The sequence below is a fragment of the Balaenoptera musculus genome, chromosome 19 (assembly GCF_009873245.2).
Source record: "Balaenoptera musculus isolate JJ_BM4_2016_0621 chromosome 19, mBalMus1.pri.v3, whole genome shotgun sequence".
NCBI lineage: Eukaryota > Metazoa > Chordata > Mammalia > Artiodactyla > Balaenopteridae > Balaenoptera > Balaenoptera musculus.
The window spans coordinates 9125263-9142126 of NC_045803.1; the positions used below are offsets into that span (position 1 = coordinate 9125263).

At 46.0% G+C, this 16864-nt stretch overlaps 1 protein-coding gene across 1 annotated transcript in view; it reads right to left on the bottom strand.

The window, feature by feature from the left end:
- Positions 1-16864, bottom strand: part of SAE1 (SUMO1 activating enzyme subunit 1) — a 68153-nt gene that overhangs the window by 10766 nt on the left and 40523 nt on the right. The window contains exon 7 of the mRNA XM_036834397.1: positions 880-1024. Coding sequence (XP_036690292.1) covers positions 880-1024 — 145 coding nt within the window. The remainder of the gene's footprint in view (positions 1-879; positions 1025-16864) is intronic.

Below are 16864 nucleotides of genomic sequence, written 5' to 3' on the forward strand. Positions count from 1 at the left end.
CTTACTAAAACCTTGGACAAGTGACTATCTTTCTGAGCCTCAGTTTCTTCATTTAACTCATGGGAAAATAATAATACACACTTTGAGGATTATTGTAACAATTAAACGTGGCTGTGTTGGTAAAGCACAGAAAGTCTTCAATACGTGGTGCTGTTGTTATTAGCTGTATAACCTCATACTAGTCACTGAACTTCTCTGAGCTCTAAATTAACTTTCCCTCTCCTATAAAATGGGCTGTTGTCAAGAGAGAGCATGTACAGAAAGCAACTACCACAATGCCTGGTATTATAACAGCTGCTCAGTAAATTCTAGCCATCATTATTACTGCTACAAGCTGGAGCACAGCAAAGCAGTTTAGGGAGCCCCCCAAATACAGCAAAAGAGAGTGAGAGTAATGAGATGACCCCAGAACTGCTTGGAAGGGGTTCCTGACCCAGTCTCCCTTTGGACCGATCCAATCAAATCCTAAACCTGATTGTGTATAAGAGCAAAAGACTGGTCGCCTAAGGTGAAAGCATCCCAGCACCTAAGGGCGAGGACGCCGGGAACAGGGATGCCTTTGCTGCTGAGGGTATAAACTGATAGGTCATCAATGGGGGCAATGGGGCAATATCTACCAAAAGATTAACCCATTCTCCTGACCCCGCCACTCCATTTATCGTGCAGTTATACCTGCACACATACAAGGTCACCTCGATTTTTCATATACTGCTGTTGTACCAACAGAAGGACAGAGGGCCACAGGAGGTGGCAGAACGTGGCAAAGGAGGCTCTCCTCAGGGTTTTCGGTCTTAATAAAGCATCTCCCCAAATTAAGGCAAATACTGAAAACAAACATTTATCAATCCAGGCTAAACTGTGATAAGTACTGAGACCAACCTGACAAAGTCTTCGGGAAGCAGGTCAGGATTAACACCCAGGGAGTCAAGCACATCGTTTCGAATCTGAAGCAACAACTCAGAATCTTCCCCAAAGGTATCAGAACTAGGATCTCTTCCTTTATCTGTGCGGAACTTCAGGAGCACTGGGAAAGGAAGAAGACAGGTTAAAAAGCAAGTCTTTTCACAATCTACAGACTGGGAGAAAATATTTGCAAATAATGTGACCAAAAATGGCTTAATTTCCAAAATATACAAACAGCTCATACAACTCAACAACGAAAAAACAAACAACCCAATTGAAAAATGGGCAGAAGACCTAAATAGACATTTCTCCAGAGAAGACATAAAGATGGCCAACAGGCTCATGAAAAGATGCTCAATATCGCTAATTATTAGAGAAATGCAAATCAAAACTACAATGAGGTACCACCTCACACGGGTCAGAATGGCCATCATAAAAAAAATCTACAAATAACAAATGCTGAAGAGGGCGTGGAGAAAAGGGAATCCTCCTACACTGTTGGTGGGAATGTAAACTGGTGCAGCCATTATGGAGAACAATATGAAGGTTCCTCAAAAAACTAAAAACAGGGGCTTCCCTGGTGGCGCAGTGGTTGAGAGTCTGCCTGCCAATGCGGGGGACACGGGTTCAAGCCCTGGTCTGGGAAGATCCCACATGCCGCGGAGCGGCTAGGCCCGTGAGCCACAATAACTGAGCCTGCGCGTCTGGAGCTTGTGCTCCGCAACAAGAGAGGCCGCGATAGTGAGAGGCCTGCGCACCGTGATGAAGAGTGGCCCCCACTTGCCGCAACTGGAGAAAGCCCTCGCACAGAAACGAGGACCCAACACAGCCATAAATAAATAAATTAATTAATTAAAAAAAAAACAAAACTAAAAACAGAGTTGCCATATGATCCGGCAATCCTACTCCTAGGCATATATCCAGACAAAACTATAATTCAAAAAGATACACGCATCCCTATGTTCACAGCAGCACTATTCACAATAGCCAAGACATGGGAACAACCTAAATGTCCATCGACAGATGAATGGATAAAGAAGAGGTGGTATCTATATACAATGGAATACTACTCAGCCATAAAAAGAATGAAATAGGTGGTGCAGTGGTTAAGAATCTGCCTGCTGATGTGGGGGACACAGGTTCGAGCCCTGGTGCAGGAAGATCCCACATGCTGTGGAGCAACTAAGCCTGTGCGCCACAACTACTGAGCACACGCGCCACAACTACTGAAGCCCACGCACCTAGGGCCCGTGCTCCACAACAAGAGAAGCCACCACAATGAGAAGCCCGTGTACTGCAACCAAGAATAGCCCCCGCTCGCCACAACTAGAGAAAGCCTGCGCACAGCAACGAAGACCCAACGCAGCCATAAATAAATAAATAAGTAAATAAATTTATTTTAAAAAAGTGAAATAAAGCCATTTGCAGCAACATGGATGGACCTAGAGATTATCATACTGAGTGAAGTCAGAAAGAGAAAGACAAATACCATATGATATCACTTATATGTGGAATCTAAAATATGACACAAATGAACTTATCTATGAAATAGAAACAGACTCAGACATAGAGAACAGACTTGTGGTTGCCAAGGTGTTTGGGGGAGGGAAGGATTGGGAGTTTGGGATTAATAGATGCCAACTATTATATATAGGATGGATAAACAACAAGGTCCTACTGTATAGCACAAGAGAACTATATTCAACACCCTGTGATAAACCATAATGGAAAAGAATATGAAAAAGAATGTCTATATATGTATAACTGAATCACTTTGCTGTACAGCAGAAATTAAGACTTTTTTTTTTTGGCATCACATCTCTCTTTATTGGTGAATTCTCTTTTAAAGACTAGAACTATCTGCAAACACAATATCAAGACAGCAACTAAACATAGACTAGTGGAAAGTATTAGAATTGAGGCTGACATAAATTAGCAATGATTATGGTACTATCATTTTATTTATTTATTTATTTATTAAAAAAATTTTTTTAACATCTTTATTGGAGTATAATTGCTTTACATTGTTGTGTTAGTTTCTGCTGTGTAACAAAGTGAATCAGCTGTATGTATACATGTATCCCCATATCCCCTCCCTCTCACCCTCCCTATCCCACCCCTCTAGGTGGTCACAAAGCACAAAGCTGAGCTCCCTGTGGGATGCAGCCGCTTCCCACTAGCCATCTATTTTACATTTGGTGGTGTATATACGTCACTTCATCCCAGCTTACCCTTCCCCCTTCCCGTGTCCTCAAGTCCATTCTCTACGACTGTGTCTTTATTCCTGCCCTGCTCCTCGGTTCATCAGAACCACTTCTTTTTTTTTAGATTCCATACATATGTAACACAACATTTTAAATCAACTATACTTCATTCAATAAAATAAATTTTTTAAAAAGCAAGCCTTTTCATAATAAATAAATCCTTATAGATGTTGATAATTAAACACATTTTTTTTTCATTCTACAGGAAGTAGTACATTAATTAAAATGTGGGGGCTTCCCTGGTGGCTCAGTGGTTAAGAATCTGCCTGCCAACGCAGGGGACACGGGTTCGAGCCCTGGTCCGGGAAGATCCCACATGCCGCGGAGCAACTAAGCCCATGCGCAACAACTACTGAGCCTGTGCTCTAGAGCCCGCCTGCCACAACTACTGAGCCCACGTGACACAACTACTGAAGCCCGCGTGCCTAGAGCCTGTGCTCCGCAACAAGAGAAGCAACCGCAATGAGAAGCCCGCGCACCTCAACGAAGAGTAGCCCCTGCTTGCCGCAACTAGAGAAAGCCCGCGTGCAGCAATAAAGGCCCAATGCAGCCAAAAATAAATACATAAATAAATATATATATATATATATAAAAATATATATATATATATAAATTAAAATGTGAGCCAAGTGAAAGGTAATACTTTTCATTTATTCAACAAATATAGTCAGAAAGGTAATCGAATATTGCAAAAATGACTAAAATTACTGTGATGAGTGCCATGACAGCACAACAGAGGATGTGACATCCTCTATAGGGTGCTGTCAAGTAAAGATTCCCTGAGGAAGCAACATGAGTGAAGTATGTGTGGGCTTGGGAAGAAGGGTGGGGGCAACTTCCAGCAGAGGGAAAAGAGAGGTCAGGTGGAGGAGGCATGCATTCCAGGCATCAGTTCAAAGGATGAACTGCTTCAGCCAGAAAGGCCAGCCAAGTGCTCAGACTCATCAGACAGGCAGATCATTACAAACAAAACCTCCCTTACTTACTACAACCATTATGTCAACCTCCAGAAACAGACGTTTTGTTCCGGATGTGAACCAGAGGAAAGGTTCAGATGATGGCAGCAAATCAGCACTACTGTATAACAAGACCCTAACAAGGCTTGAAGTTGTAGCGCAAACGAAAAGACACAGGCAGGAGCAGAAGACTGATCAAAATACAAGCACCTTCTACCGCCACAATGCCTTGTCTGGGTGCCCACTGCAGGCTGGCTGGGTGGCATTCTTGTTCCCCACATGCCCCCAAGGCAGGCGCACAGTCAGCCTGGAGCCTCGTCTCTAGGGCAGTCCTCCTCCCACACCACACGGGCTGTTCCGGAGCAGAGGTAGAGCGGGGTAGATCCCCGGGTGCCCTGGGAGAGCCCCTCACGCTCACAGTTCACAAACTGCTTCCATTTAAGTCTCATCAGCATTTGCTGACTGAAAAAGTGAACTTATCCAGCAAGTTACACTCTCCCTCAGTACAAGGGGCTCTTCCCTAAAAGATAAGGTGGACTGAAAACTCAGGCAATTGTTGTGAGGCTCTTTAAAAACGCAAGTATTTGGAACTTGCCCCAGACTAAGGAATCATTGTCCTTCTCTTTGTTTTCTTAAGACTCACAGTTTTGGTGACGAGCAGTGCGGTGAGAACCGCCCTCCAAGAAGCAGTAGGAATTCATTCATTCACCTGCACGAGCGAGCACTCAGTGTGCGCGGCTGACCTACGTGCCGAAGGTCCGATGGTGAGCAAGGGAGTCTTGGTCTCTGCAGTCTGAAAGCGATGGTGGGGGAGGATGGGGAATTTAGGGGTCAAGACAGATGGGCCCACTGAAGCCTGAGAGAAGTTCATCAATGGGCTACACAGTGTTCTGAGAAGATCCCAAAATGTGGAGGCCCAGGTAGAAGAAGACGCAACCTGCTTCTGGGCTATGCTTTTCTCAGTGCCAGTGTCAGAGGAAGATCGCTTGTCATGTGCCCAGCATAGGGCTCTGCACATCAGAGGTTTTCTATTCTTTATTTTAAAAAGGTTCCAGAACACCTGTTTTGAATACTGTTTGCTGTCTGGGACTGTTACTCTCCTCTCGTTTTCAAGAACACAGCTTCTACAACCCTCAATTCTACCTGACCACTTGGCAGACAACTCAAAAGTCGATGACAATTTGGATGCTGGCTAACGCAGACCTGCCATCACCTAAGCTCAACTTCTAACTCTGCAGATGTGTCACTAGGATTCCAATTTGGAGTAAACAAATGCAATCAAGCAAGCATTTGGGGACAGGGTGGAGAAAAGACTGCAGAGTGGCAGGTCATCGCTGTTTACACCAAGCCTCTTTCCCAACAATGTCCTGTGAAGACAAAGGAACCTGGAAATCTGCTAGTCCAGTCAAAAGAGGATACTCCGAGCGGACTGTATCGAATGTCAGCACTAATTCTGTCAATCACTCCTGAGAAGATGGACCCAGAATGTGCATCAGTGTTGCCTGAGCAGATGACGGAGGCAGTGCCAAGGGCAGGCCGCTTGAAATGCACAGTCCGAGGCCCAGTGGCAAGCACGTGGGAACAGAATGAGGCTGCTGGACAGCAGCAGGAGTCCCGCCCTAGCTGCCTCCTGTGCAGTCCTCTTATTTCTGTGTCACTGGGACAGAAGCACCAACTGTCACAAGGCACAGAGGAGAGAGGATCATTTTTTCAGCCCTCACCACAAAACTTTTCATCTTTTGGTTATGAAACACAGCTCCTGAAGCATACTCAAACAATTATAACAACTGCAAAACAAACAATGCCTACTCCATGCCAGGCACCATTCTAAACCTTTTACATCCACAATAACCCAGGGAGGTAGGTAGGTCTGAATGCTCTTCCTACTTTACAGGTGAAGAAACCGAAGTCCAGAGATTGAGCGGCTTGTTCAATGGGACGGCCAATGAGTAGTGGCGTAGAAATGCCAATGCTGGCATTCGGAATCTGTGCTTCTTGATCCAGGAGAAAGCCAGGACCATCAGGAATGCAGCCCAGGGATTCCAAGTGGTCTGGCTCTTTGCCCCCCCACCTCAGGAAGACTCCTATTCGACATTTCTGTGAGATGCATTTTCATGACGGGGCCCTGCCCTCTCTCAACTGGTCCTTTTTAAAAAAATAAAAAATAAATATATTTATTTATGTATTTATTTATTTATTTATTTATGGCTGAGTTGGGTCTTTGTTGCTGCGCACAGGCTTTCTCTAGTCGTGGCGAGCAGGCTTCTCATTGCGGTGGCTTCTCTTGTTGTGGAGTACAGGCTCTAAGCACATGGGCTCAGTATTTGTGGCACATGGGCTTAGTTGCTCCGCGGCATGTGGGATCTTCCCAGACCAGGGCTCGAACCCGTGTCTCCTGCATTGGCAGGCGGATTCTTAACCACTGCGCCAGCAGGGAAGCCCCTGGCCCATTAATTTTAAGTTACTAGTTCAGTGGGTGAGAAGTGGAGGTGGAGGCCGTACGAAACCTTGCCCATCGATCTTCAGAGGGTAAGCCCAGTTTCACCTCAGAAAGAAACCAGCCGGCACTCAGAGGAGGAGCACAGGCAGGCAGCGGCTGGCCCCGCTGCTCCCCTGGGCCCCTTGCCGGTTCCGGTGCAGGCCGCCTGGACGTGGGCCGCCAGCCTGGCACCGTCCAGATACCTTGCCGACCACATCTGAAGTCCGCTCAGGGCCTCCGGGAAGGGGGCCAGTCAGTCCGGCCACTTATTTGCAGCAAAGCAAACAGAGGCTGTATTTTGCACTCTTTTTCTAATGTCAGCACTCCAGTTAGCAGGGGTGGAGGTGGGGTGGGAAGAAGCCCAGTGCTCTAGACGGGCAGCAGCCTCAGAACTGACCCTAGCCCTGAACGAGTTCTCGCTTATTAAATTCTCCTCTTTGTTCTGCTGTCCGCCCTCCCAAATAGCCAGACACACACATAGCACTGTTGACTGTGCATTTCTGAAGAGCACCTCCCCACCAGTTTCCAGATTATGAAACTATTCCATGAAGATCAAATACTGTCAGGGATGCCAAAAGATGACTCATTGAAACATATTAAAACACTGCACAAAATAAGAGTTCCAAACTTGATTAACTTCATCTGCACCTTTTAATTAACTCAGGTTGCAGAAGTCCAGGGGAGATGACATTCACCGCTACGGAGGATAGGCTGGGGTCTCTGCTATAGTTCAGGACTTGCCCATGTAACAGAGAAGACAAACTTTGAAAAGGGGAAACCAAGCACCTTTTCATGGATTAGAAGAAAAACTGCATACGTGTGAATAAACTACTACTTTTGCAAAAAGAAATTAACTCAAATTCAATCTGAATCAGAATACCAGATTAGTGTTATAACAGGAATTTGGGAAGCAATGTTATTAATCACTCTATTTCTTTCTAAACATTTCTTATTGCATTTAAATGGCATGATTATATTTAGCATAATCACTAAGGCCATCCAAAGACTCCAGTATTTTTATAGGAAAAAAATGAAATCAATGTTGCAAACTAGCTCCAACCCAACTGCTGTTTCCCAAAACAGTTCAACTGAGACAAAGTCAAATCTATATAAAATTGCCTGGCTGATGCCTAAAGCTGTTCTGTGCCAGACACCCTCGCCCCATCTCTCTGGTGCTCCCCACCCATTCTCCCCAAAGTGGCTCACTTAATGGCGACTCATTATCTCTGGGAATGGCCTGGAAATCAGATCCACTCCTGGGTGACATAAACTTCCAAGAAAATGAAAAATAGAGTTATCCTCTTAGCTGGTAGCTTATCTGCTCAGGCAAGACGCTAGGTCTCACATTTAGTCAACTGTTCATTCAATGAATACGTAGCGAGCACGGACTCTGTGCTGGGCCTGAGCTGGGCAGGGGAGAGCAAGATGCATGCTCTGCCTCTCAGAGCATTCCGTGAGGGTGACAAACAAAAACTACCTATGAAATAACAAAAGGTGGGAACTGGAAAAGGAGCTCTGAGAGAGCGTGATGGGGTAGAAGGGAGTGGTCTCACCAAGCAGCCTGCCAAGCTCCCTCCCCAGTGGGCGGAACCACCTCATCTTCACAGGCCCCCAGCCCCAAACGCTGAGCCTCCCCACCTCTCGCCCTCAGCACGCTCACATGCTGCTTGCCAGGGCCTGCTGCGCCTTCTCTCTGCAAAGCCCTGCCTAGGCCTGGGGAGCTTTGGAATCCGCGGGCAGCAGAGTGCAGCAGCGAGGAGCACAGCTCTGGATCCCCTATTTTCCTACTTATTGTGACCCTGGACAAGTGACAACGACGCCGAGCCTCCTCTGTGAAATGGGAATCGTAAGAACACTGACCTTATTAAGGGGCTTAAGGATTAAGGGAACTGATAAACGTAAAGCACCTCGGACGGTGCCAGGTAAGCATCAGGTAAATGGCGCTACTCCAGAACTGCCACTGCTTGTCCGCACCTCCATGAATCCAGCTTGCACGGATGGCCCTTAGAGGAGCTGACACATTTGTTCATGCTGTGATTCCTCATGTGACTGTGTGACCACCACTAACTCAGCAGTGAGCTCCGGGGACTACAGCGCCTCGGCTCTGAACTATACTCTTTATTCTCCGCACCCTGTTCTTTCCCTCAGGGTCTTAATCTCAATTTGTGATTTCACAGTCGTCTGTGTAAATTCACTTGTATAAGGACTGACTTGTCTCCTCCACCAGATTTTGGTGCTCTGTGGGGCAGAGACCATATCTGTTTTGTTCACTATTATCTACTTAATGCCTAGCACAGGGCTTGCCCCATAGTAGGCACTGAGAAAGTATCTGTTCCACGGGAAGCTTCAATGTTTGGAGAAGGAAGGAAAATCATCACACGGGTGGGGAGAAGGCTCACAACAAAGCGACACAAGGCCCTCACAGATCCTAACCAGGCCTGCTCTATTACTAATCGAATTGAATGGAGTCCTCAAGATACCAAGGATGGATCTGTTTCTCTTATCAACTATTTACAAACATGCTTAACACGGAATGTCCAGCAAGAAACAAAAAAAAGATACACAGTGTACCACATCTGCCCTCAAGAGGGAAACAAGATAGAAGCCTGGCTTTCAAGGCTGTATCCGAGGGCTAAAGGTACAGAACTGCCAGCCCACGGGGGTGAAGCTCAAAGGAGGGACACAGCTGGACTGAGGAAGGCGGGGCATTTCCAGGAAGCCACCATGAGTTCCGCTGGCTCTCAGCCTCTCACCTCTTGCGGCGTCTGGCCATCTGCTCAGCTCAGCTCCACACCACTCCCCCCTTCATCTACCTCACTCTTAGTTTTTCTCTTTAACCCAGAAACTTAAAAGTATGCATGTGCATATACTCATTCATTCATTTTTTCATCCACAAACATTTCCTGAGCACCTGCACTCCACCCCCACCGCCTGTGCTGAGCTGTGCTGGGGACCAGAAGGCAGAGCTCACGATCCACGGAGGGCACTTGCATAAGCCCCCGTCTGTCACCACGGCCACACAGTCCTTTGACTTCTTTCTCAGAGAACTTCACCTCCAGACTGGCCTCCCCTGAAGACTTTTTCTGAAACACCCCTTCTAAGCACCAAGCCCTGCCCACCCTTTCACCCCTCCTATGAAGGCCAGTCTCTGATCTCATCACTATCAGCTCAAAACAGAGAAAGAAAGTTGCCTCTTGTTATTTACAGCTCACTCTCTTCTGAAAAGAACCTGAGGCAGCTGGATGAAAGTTGTTGATGGGAGAAAGGAGAGTCCTACTTCTCAGAAATGAGCTGCCGGTTTTTGCCTACCAAATGAAAGACCACGATTACTCAACCTGAGCGAGAGGCAGAGGCGCTGGCTCTGTCACCCAGAGCTGGTGGGAGTGAGAATGCTCACCAAACCATGTGAAGATGTGGTATCGAGGATCTTTACAAAAGGTCATGCTCCTTGGCCAGTGATTTAATTATGTGTAAGCGGTCGCTGCCATGTTATTTATGCATATTTCAAAAAATCTGGAAATAATCTCATATCCAATAACACGATGATTACATGAAACATGATAGATTGACAGAATGGAATATTATTCAGCTATTAAAATTATGTTTAAGCAGTTTTTAGTCACATTTTAAAATTTTAATAGCATTTAGGTTTAAAAAAAGGGGGGGCATAAATAGCCTATATTCAGAATGAGCTCTCCTATGTAAAATAAAATAGAATGAATTAGGGCTTCCCTGATGGCACAGTGGTTAAGAATCCGCCTGCCAATGCAGGGGACACGGGTTCGAGCCCTGGTCCGGGAAGATCCCACACGCCGCGGAGCAACTAAGCCCGCGCACCACAACTACTGAGCCTGCGCTCTAGAGCCCACGAGCCACAACTACTGAAGCCCACACGCCTAGAGCCCGTGCTCCGCAGCAAAAGAAGCCACCGCAGTGAGAAGCCCATGCACCGCAACGAAGAGTAGCCCCTGCTCACCGCAACTAAAGAAAGCCCGCACAGCAACAAAGACCCAACTCAGCCAAAAATCGATAAATAAATTAAAAAAAAAAAAAAATGAAGTAGGTACAATTGTTACCATCCTCATTTTAGAGGTGGGAAACTGAGGCTCAGGATCACGATGGACTCCAAAGTCAGCACACTTCTAAGCAGAAAGAAGACAGAAGACAGGCTAGTTTAAAAAAAGAAAAGAAAAAAGAAAATCACTTCAAGTGACCTTAGTTTCCCACCTCAGAGTCCACCAGTTTGGAATAATGCAAACCACCCATTCAGACTCTAGTCTGACCAAATATTCTAGTTCTCCTCTTAAAAAAAAAAAAAAGTCTAAATGATTCCCAAGCTTGACTCTCACCTTTAAAGTGGAACATTCGGGACTTCCCTGGTGGCACAGTGGTTAAGAATTCGCCTGCCAATGCAGGGGACACAGTTCTATCCCTGGTCTGGGAAGATCCCACATGCCACAAAGCATCTAAGCCCGCAAGCCACAACTACTGAGCCCGCACGCCTAGAGCCCATGCTCCGCAACAAGAGAAGCCGCCGCAATGAGAAGCACAGGCACTGCAACAAAGTGTAGTCCCCGCTCGCCGCAACTAGAGAAAAGCCCGCGTGCAGCAACGAAGACCCAACGCAGCCAAAAATAAATAAATAAATAAATAAATAAATTTATTTAAATAAAAATATAGTGGAACATCCTGAAAAGTCTGTAATTTACAAAGAGAACGGGACAAAAACATTCTAAAATGCCGAGGCAGATGATGTAGAGGCCAAGTATGGACATCGCTGGTCCCCTACTGCAAGGGCCCCTATCTACCAGCTTTGCCAGCCGCACCCTCCGCTTACAGAGCTATTCTGACAAAGCCCTTTCCATTCACACTCACACTGCCTGGTCACAAGCAGCAGAGAGACAGGGTCTTTTCTCCAGGCCAGCACTTGAGTGGCACATGACCTTGACTGTGGGCATCTGCTGCTCTCTGCCAACCGCTCTTACCCAGGGAAGATGGCACAGGACATTCCCGTGACTGTTGTCTGACAGTCAGAGAAAAGATGTGAGGCTTTAAACAAGAATTGCAGCTGGGCTTGGGGCCCGAGAACAGCTCAAACATAGGCTACTGCGGGGGTGGGGGAGATGTGGGCCTGCAAAGAAGAAAACAAGGCAGCTTGCTGACAGTGTTGCCCATTATTACAATCTGGTCTCGGTGGGCCTCAGTTTCCCATCTGCAAAAGTGGAATAAGAGAATGTCACAGGGCTCTTGTGAGGTTCAGACTTTAAAAATGGACATAATGCTATTAGTACTAGTAAGGCTAATAATTAAAGTCTGACTGAGCGCTTTGAGAGACGGGGTATTGGGCAACGCTTAAACACTTACTAGGTTTGGTGACAAATGACTTAGCTTCTCCAAGACTCAATTTCCTCCTGTGAAAATGACATGATCATAGTAGATCTGCTCTCGCGAGGGTGCTGTGAAGACGTAATGTGATTACGATGGATACAAAGCACTTAATCAACAATTACTAATGCACAAGATGTGCCCGGCCATCGTTTAATCCCTGTGACCCTACGTGGCGGACTTGGGGTCATGCCTCTTTTTCAGGTTGAGGCGTGGAGCATGAGCCTCACCACAGCTGGTTCTCTGACCAGACTCTACACCTGCTGACGGCGGTAAAGCCCAGAACTGCACTTATGGGTCACCTCTGCCCTTCCCCTCACCTCTCTTCTCTGCACGGCAGTGCCTTCTTCCTTTCTGAATGACTGTGGTCTGCGTTTTGTACCTCTGATAAGGCAGTGGCACCAGAAAAAAAAAACAAACAAAAAAAGAAACACAACAAAACCCACTGCTTTTTTCTTCCTCCCACCCTACATATTATTTTTAAACATTTGTGGTTATGACAGTAGCAAATCAACAAGCGCTCAGCTGATGCCCCACTGTCGGAACCCATTTCCCTGTGGCTGTCTCTTCCTCAGCAGTTCTTGTCATTGCTGGACACCAAAACACCCGCTGGGGAACGCCAGGCCCAAGTGGCAATGGCTGGTTTGCAAAGGTTACAAGTTCTAAAATAAGAAGTTCCTTCTGAAGAGAACTGATCACCCAATCAAGCTGAGGTCTAGAGAGAAAGTCAATTAAAAAATCATAAAATTTCCCTGCGGTGAGGGCAGGGAAAATTGAGGAAGGAGGAATCAAACTAAGTTTTCTAACAGTAAAAAAGTTATAAAGTGTCCACCATTAAGAAATCTTGAGAGAGAATCCTTGCAGTGATGAGGAAGAATGAGGTACAAAATACTAGAAAGTTCTGGAAGAATACACAAGAAATGGCAGTTTCCTCTGAGGTATCTGAATATTTTACTATGAAGATGTCTTACTTTTACAATTAAAAGAAGGAAAAAATAGGGCTATTTCTAAGGCTCTCCTATACATGGTCACTGGGAGGAGATTATCAACATCTCCCTCATTTCTATAAAAGAAAACAGAGGCCACAAGGCAAAGAGGCTTGCTCAAGGCCTGGCAGTATATGACAGAGTGGGACCGAAATGCCTTTCTTTCAAATCCAAAGCTGGAGACATCAAGGTTCTAGTGGCAGGAGAAAGTAGACATGAACTCCAAACTTGTTTGGCTAGATTTATGAACCAAGAACAATCAGCCGTCTTAGAAAAGATTCTAATTCCTCCCTTGGAGGGCCCTAGGTCTGACTTTGCCAGCGCCTAGGAGAGATAGGAGCTTCCAGTCATTAATAAGCCCTTGTTCCCCGCACATGGGGAGTTAAAGGAAAGTGGAAGGGCTCCCCGATCCTTTGGATTTAGGCACAGTCCTACAGCCAGGTCTGGGGCTTTGAGGTACTGTGTGTCTTGTGGCACAGTAGGGAAAAGGCCAAAGGCCAACTATGCAAATTAGCACCACCTAGATGGCTTTACAGGGGCCTAAAATAAATGAATGAAGCCACAGGTTAAGAACAGGCAAGATTCTCCAAGCTTGGGACAGGTGGCCGCAGCAATCAATCAATCCACATTTAGCAAGGCCCTGCTCTGCATCAGGCCCAGTCAAGAGACGGTGAGCTGTGGTCCTTGCCCTCAAGTGACCCTGTTGTCCAGGGGATGGTATGGGATCACAGAGGAAGGAAACCCAACTCACATCAGGGGAGCTACATTCCTGGAGGTCACATCAGAGTGAGCAGTGAGGATAAGTGGGAAGGGACGAAGCAGGATATTCCAAGCAGAAGGAATAAAAACGTGTAGAAGCGAGGGACTGACAGGTGTCTGGGGACAGCAATGTGAGCACAGGGTTCATGGAGGGCGGAAGGGAGTGGAAAGGAGAAAAGGAGGTCAGTGGGCCCCAGGTCTGGGATGCCAATCCAGGAAGTCTAAATGGTATCCTGAAGGCAAAAGAGAATCATGGAAGGGTTTTAGTTTTTAGACAGATCGGACTAGTGACTGAAAATGGATTAGAAGGAAGAGATCTGGGGACTTCCCTGGTGGCGCAGTGGTTAAGACTCTACGCTCCCAACGCAGGGGGCCCGGGTTCGATTCCCAATCAGAGAACTAGATCCCACATGCATGCCACAACTAAGGAGTCGGCGAGCCTCAACTAAGGAGCCCACCTGCCACAACTAAGACCTGGTGCAACCAAATAAATAAATACTAAAAAAACAAAAAAAAAAAAGAAGGAAGAGATCTGAAGGAGGAGGCTGGTAAAGGGCTAAGCCACCAATGAAGGCTGAGGGTGAGAGGCAGCCCCATGGGAGGACTCATGGTCATGTCTAGGCTGAACTCCAGTCCCAGCGAGCCCCATACAGAGTGCTTTCTGGATGAAAGGAGAGGCCAGTCAAGTTCTTGAACTTGATGAATGCAGTGCAGAAGAGAAAATGGCAAATGCGTTAGAAGATGCTGGTTTCCAACACAGGCAGCATATTAAGAGCTCTGACAGCTCCTCTTTAATCCGCCCAACAACCAACCATGAGGCTCAGCAGGGGAAAGTGACTTGGAAGAGGCCACCCCTTCACCCTCCATACCCCTAGTACCCGCCTCCAAGCCACCATTTGTATTTGTTCCTAGTAAGGTCCTGCTTGGTTCTACATGAAAGCTGAAGACGGGTTAAGTGTTTCTATGCAAATACACCCCCTACAGTCTGCCCAACACTACTGCCTGGAAGAGGAAATTCCTTTTGCAGAGCAAGGACCCTAAGTGGAGACCACCCCAGGCTGGCTCAGCAGGGAGGTGCTATTTACTATACTATCTCCTACCTGAGCATGAAGGCTTTCTGTTCTCAGTCACAGAGGTGTGCTGTTCCTCCCACAGCAGAGGTCTCCAGGCGCCCTTGAACATCTGGGGGAACGCTATGGCTCCTTTGCAGAGGAACTGTGCATGTGGGGAGGTGATGAGGATGTGCTGTTACACGCGCCCTTCCTACGGGCCCAGCACTGACAGAGCCCTTTGCAGGTACTACTCATCAGCCGTCAATATCGGGATTTTTCCAGGGGCTGAGAAGTGGGGTTTTTGGAGGTTGTTTTTGTTTTTCGTTATTTTAATTTTTATTTTGAAATAATTTTAGACTTAACAGAAAACCTGTACACAGAATTCCTGCATAATTTCACCTAGTTCCCCAAATGCTAACATTCTACCACATTTGTCATTATTTCTTTATATCTATAAATACACATTTTTTTAAATGATTTGAAATTTGCCCCTGAATACTTCACTATGTATTTCCCCCAAACAAGAATATTCTCACAGGGGCTTCCCTGGCGGCGCAGTGATTAAGAATCCGCCTTCCAATGCAGGGGACACGGGTTCGAGCCCTGGTCCAGGAAGATCCCACATGCTGCGGAGCAATTAAGCCCGTGCGCCACAACTACTGAGCCTGAGCGCCTAGAGCCCGTGCTCCGCAACAAGAGGAGCCACAACAATGAGAAGCCCCCGCTCTCCGCAACTAGAGAAAAGCCTGCGCGTAGCAATGAAGACCCAACGCAGCCAAAAATAAATAAATAAAATAAATAAATTTATTAAAAAAAAAAGAATATTCTCACAGAACCACAAAACAATGATCAAAACTGTGAAATTAACATGGATGGAGTACTACCATCTAACCTACAGACCTTTTTCAAATTTTACAAACTGTCCCACTGATGTCTTTGAGAGCAAAAGAAAAAAAAAAAAATCTCCTGCTCTCAGATCCAATCTGGGAGGTCTATGTTCCACTGAGCTATCATGTCTCTTCATTCTCCTTTAATCTGAAATGGAGTTCCTGGGTCCTTGAGGAGTACAGGCCATTTACTTTCTAGAGTCTTATTCAATCCAAGCGTGTCTGATGTTTCCTCATAATTAGGCTGAGATTACCCACTTTGGGCAGGGAACCAGAGCGGTGGCGTGTCTTGCTCAGTGCATCCTATCAGGACGCATGAGGCCTACTGTCCTATTCTTGGAATGTTAACTGTGATCTCTTGGTTGAGGAACAATCTGCCAGGGTTCTCTAGTCTTTCTTTGCAACTAATTGAAACATATCTTGAGAAGACATCTACCCTGTTTCACAGTGAACTTTCTCATTAGTTTTAGCATCCATCAATAATTCTTAAAACAATTTTTACTACTATGATGATGGCCAAATACAGATTTTTGAAAATCTTCATCATTCCTGCTTTATTTATTGTTGTTATTCTGTAAAAAAAAAAAAAAAAAAGAACTTTCCCCTTTCCCTCATTCACTTATTCAATTATCAGTATAGACTCATGGGTTCTTGTTTTAGTCTATGGGTTACAATCTATTACTATCATTTATCTGATCCTCAAACTGTCCCAGATTTGACCAATAGGAGCCCTTTCAAGTTGACTCCTGTGAACTTCTGACATGACCCATCTTTCTTTGAGCACTTCCTTACTTTCAGGCACAGCAGGATGTTCCAAACTCACCTGTAAATTTCCTACCCCAGCCCCGGAATCAGCCATTTCTCCAAGGACTCCTGGATCCTTGGATATTAGCAATCATGATCTGGGCATGAAGTCTGTTCATTGCTACTAGAGTGTTTTTGTTCCTCAGCCCCCTCAACAGCCAGAGCTAGGAAATACATACGTATGAATGTAAATTCACGGACATACACACATCTATTTCTGTACCTATATCTAAAAAACCATGAGTTCATCCAGATGACTGCAATACCAATCCAACCCCACAGGGCTCCTTCTAGCCTTTCCCACCTTCCGTATTTACAGAAACTAACTAACTCCCTTTTCTGGCAATAAAAAAGTCCGAGTCTCATCATCCACAATATATTTGCCTATT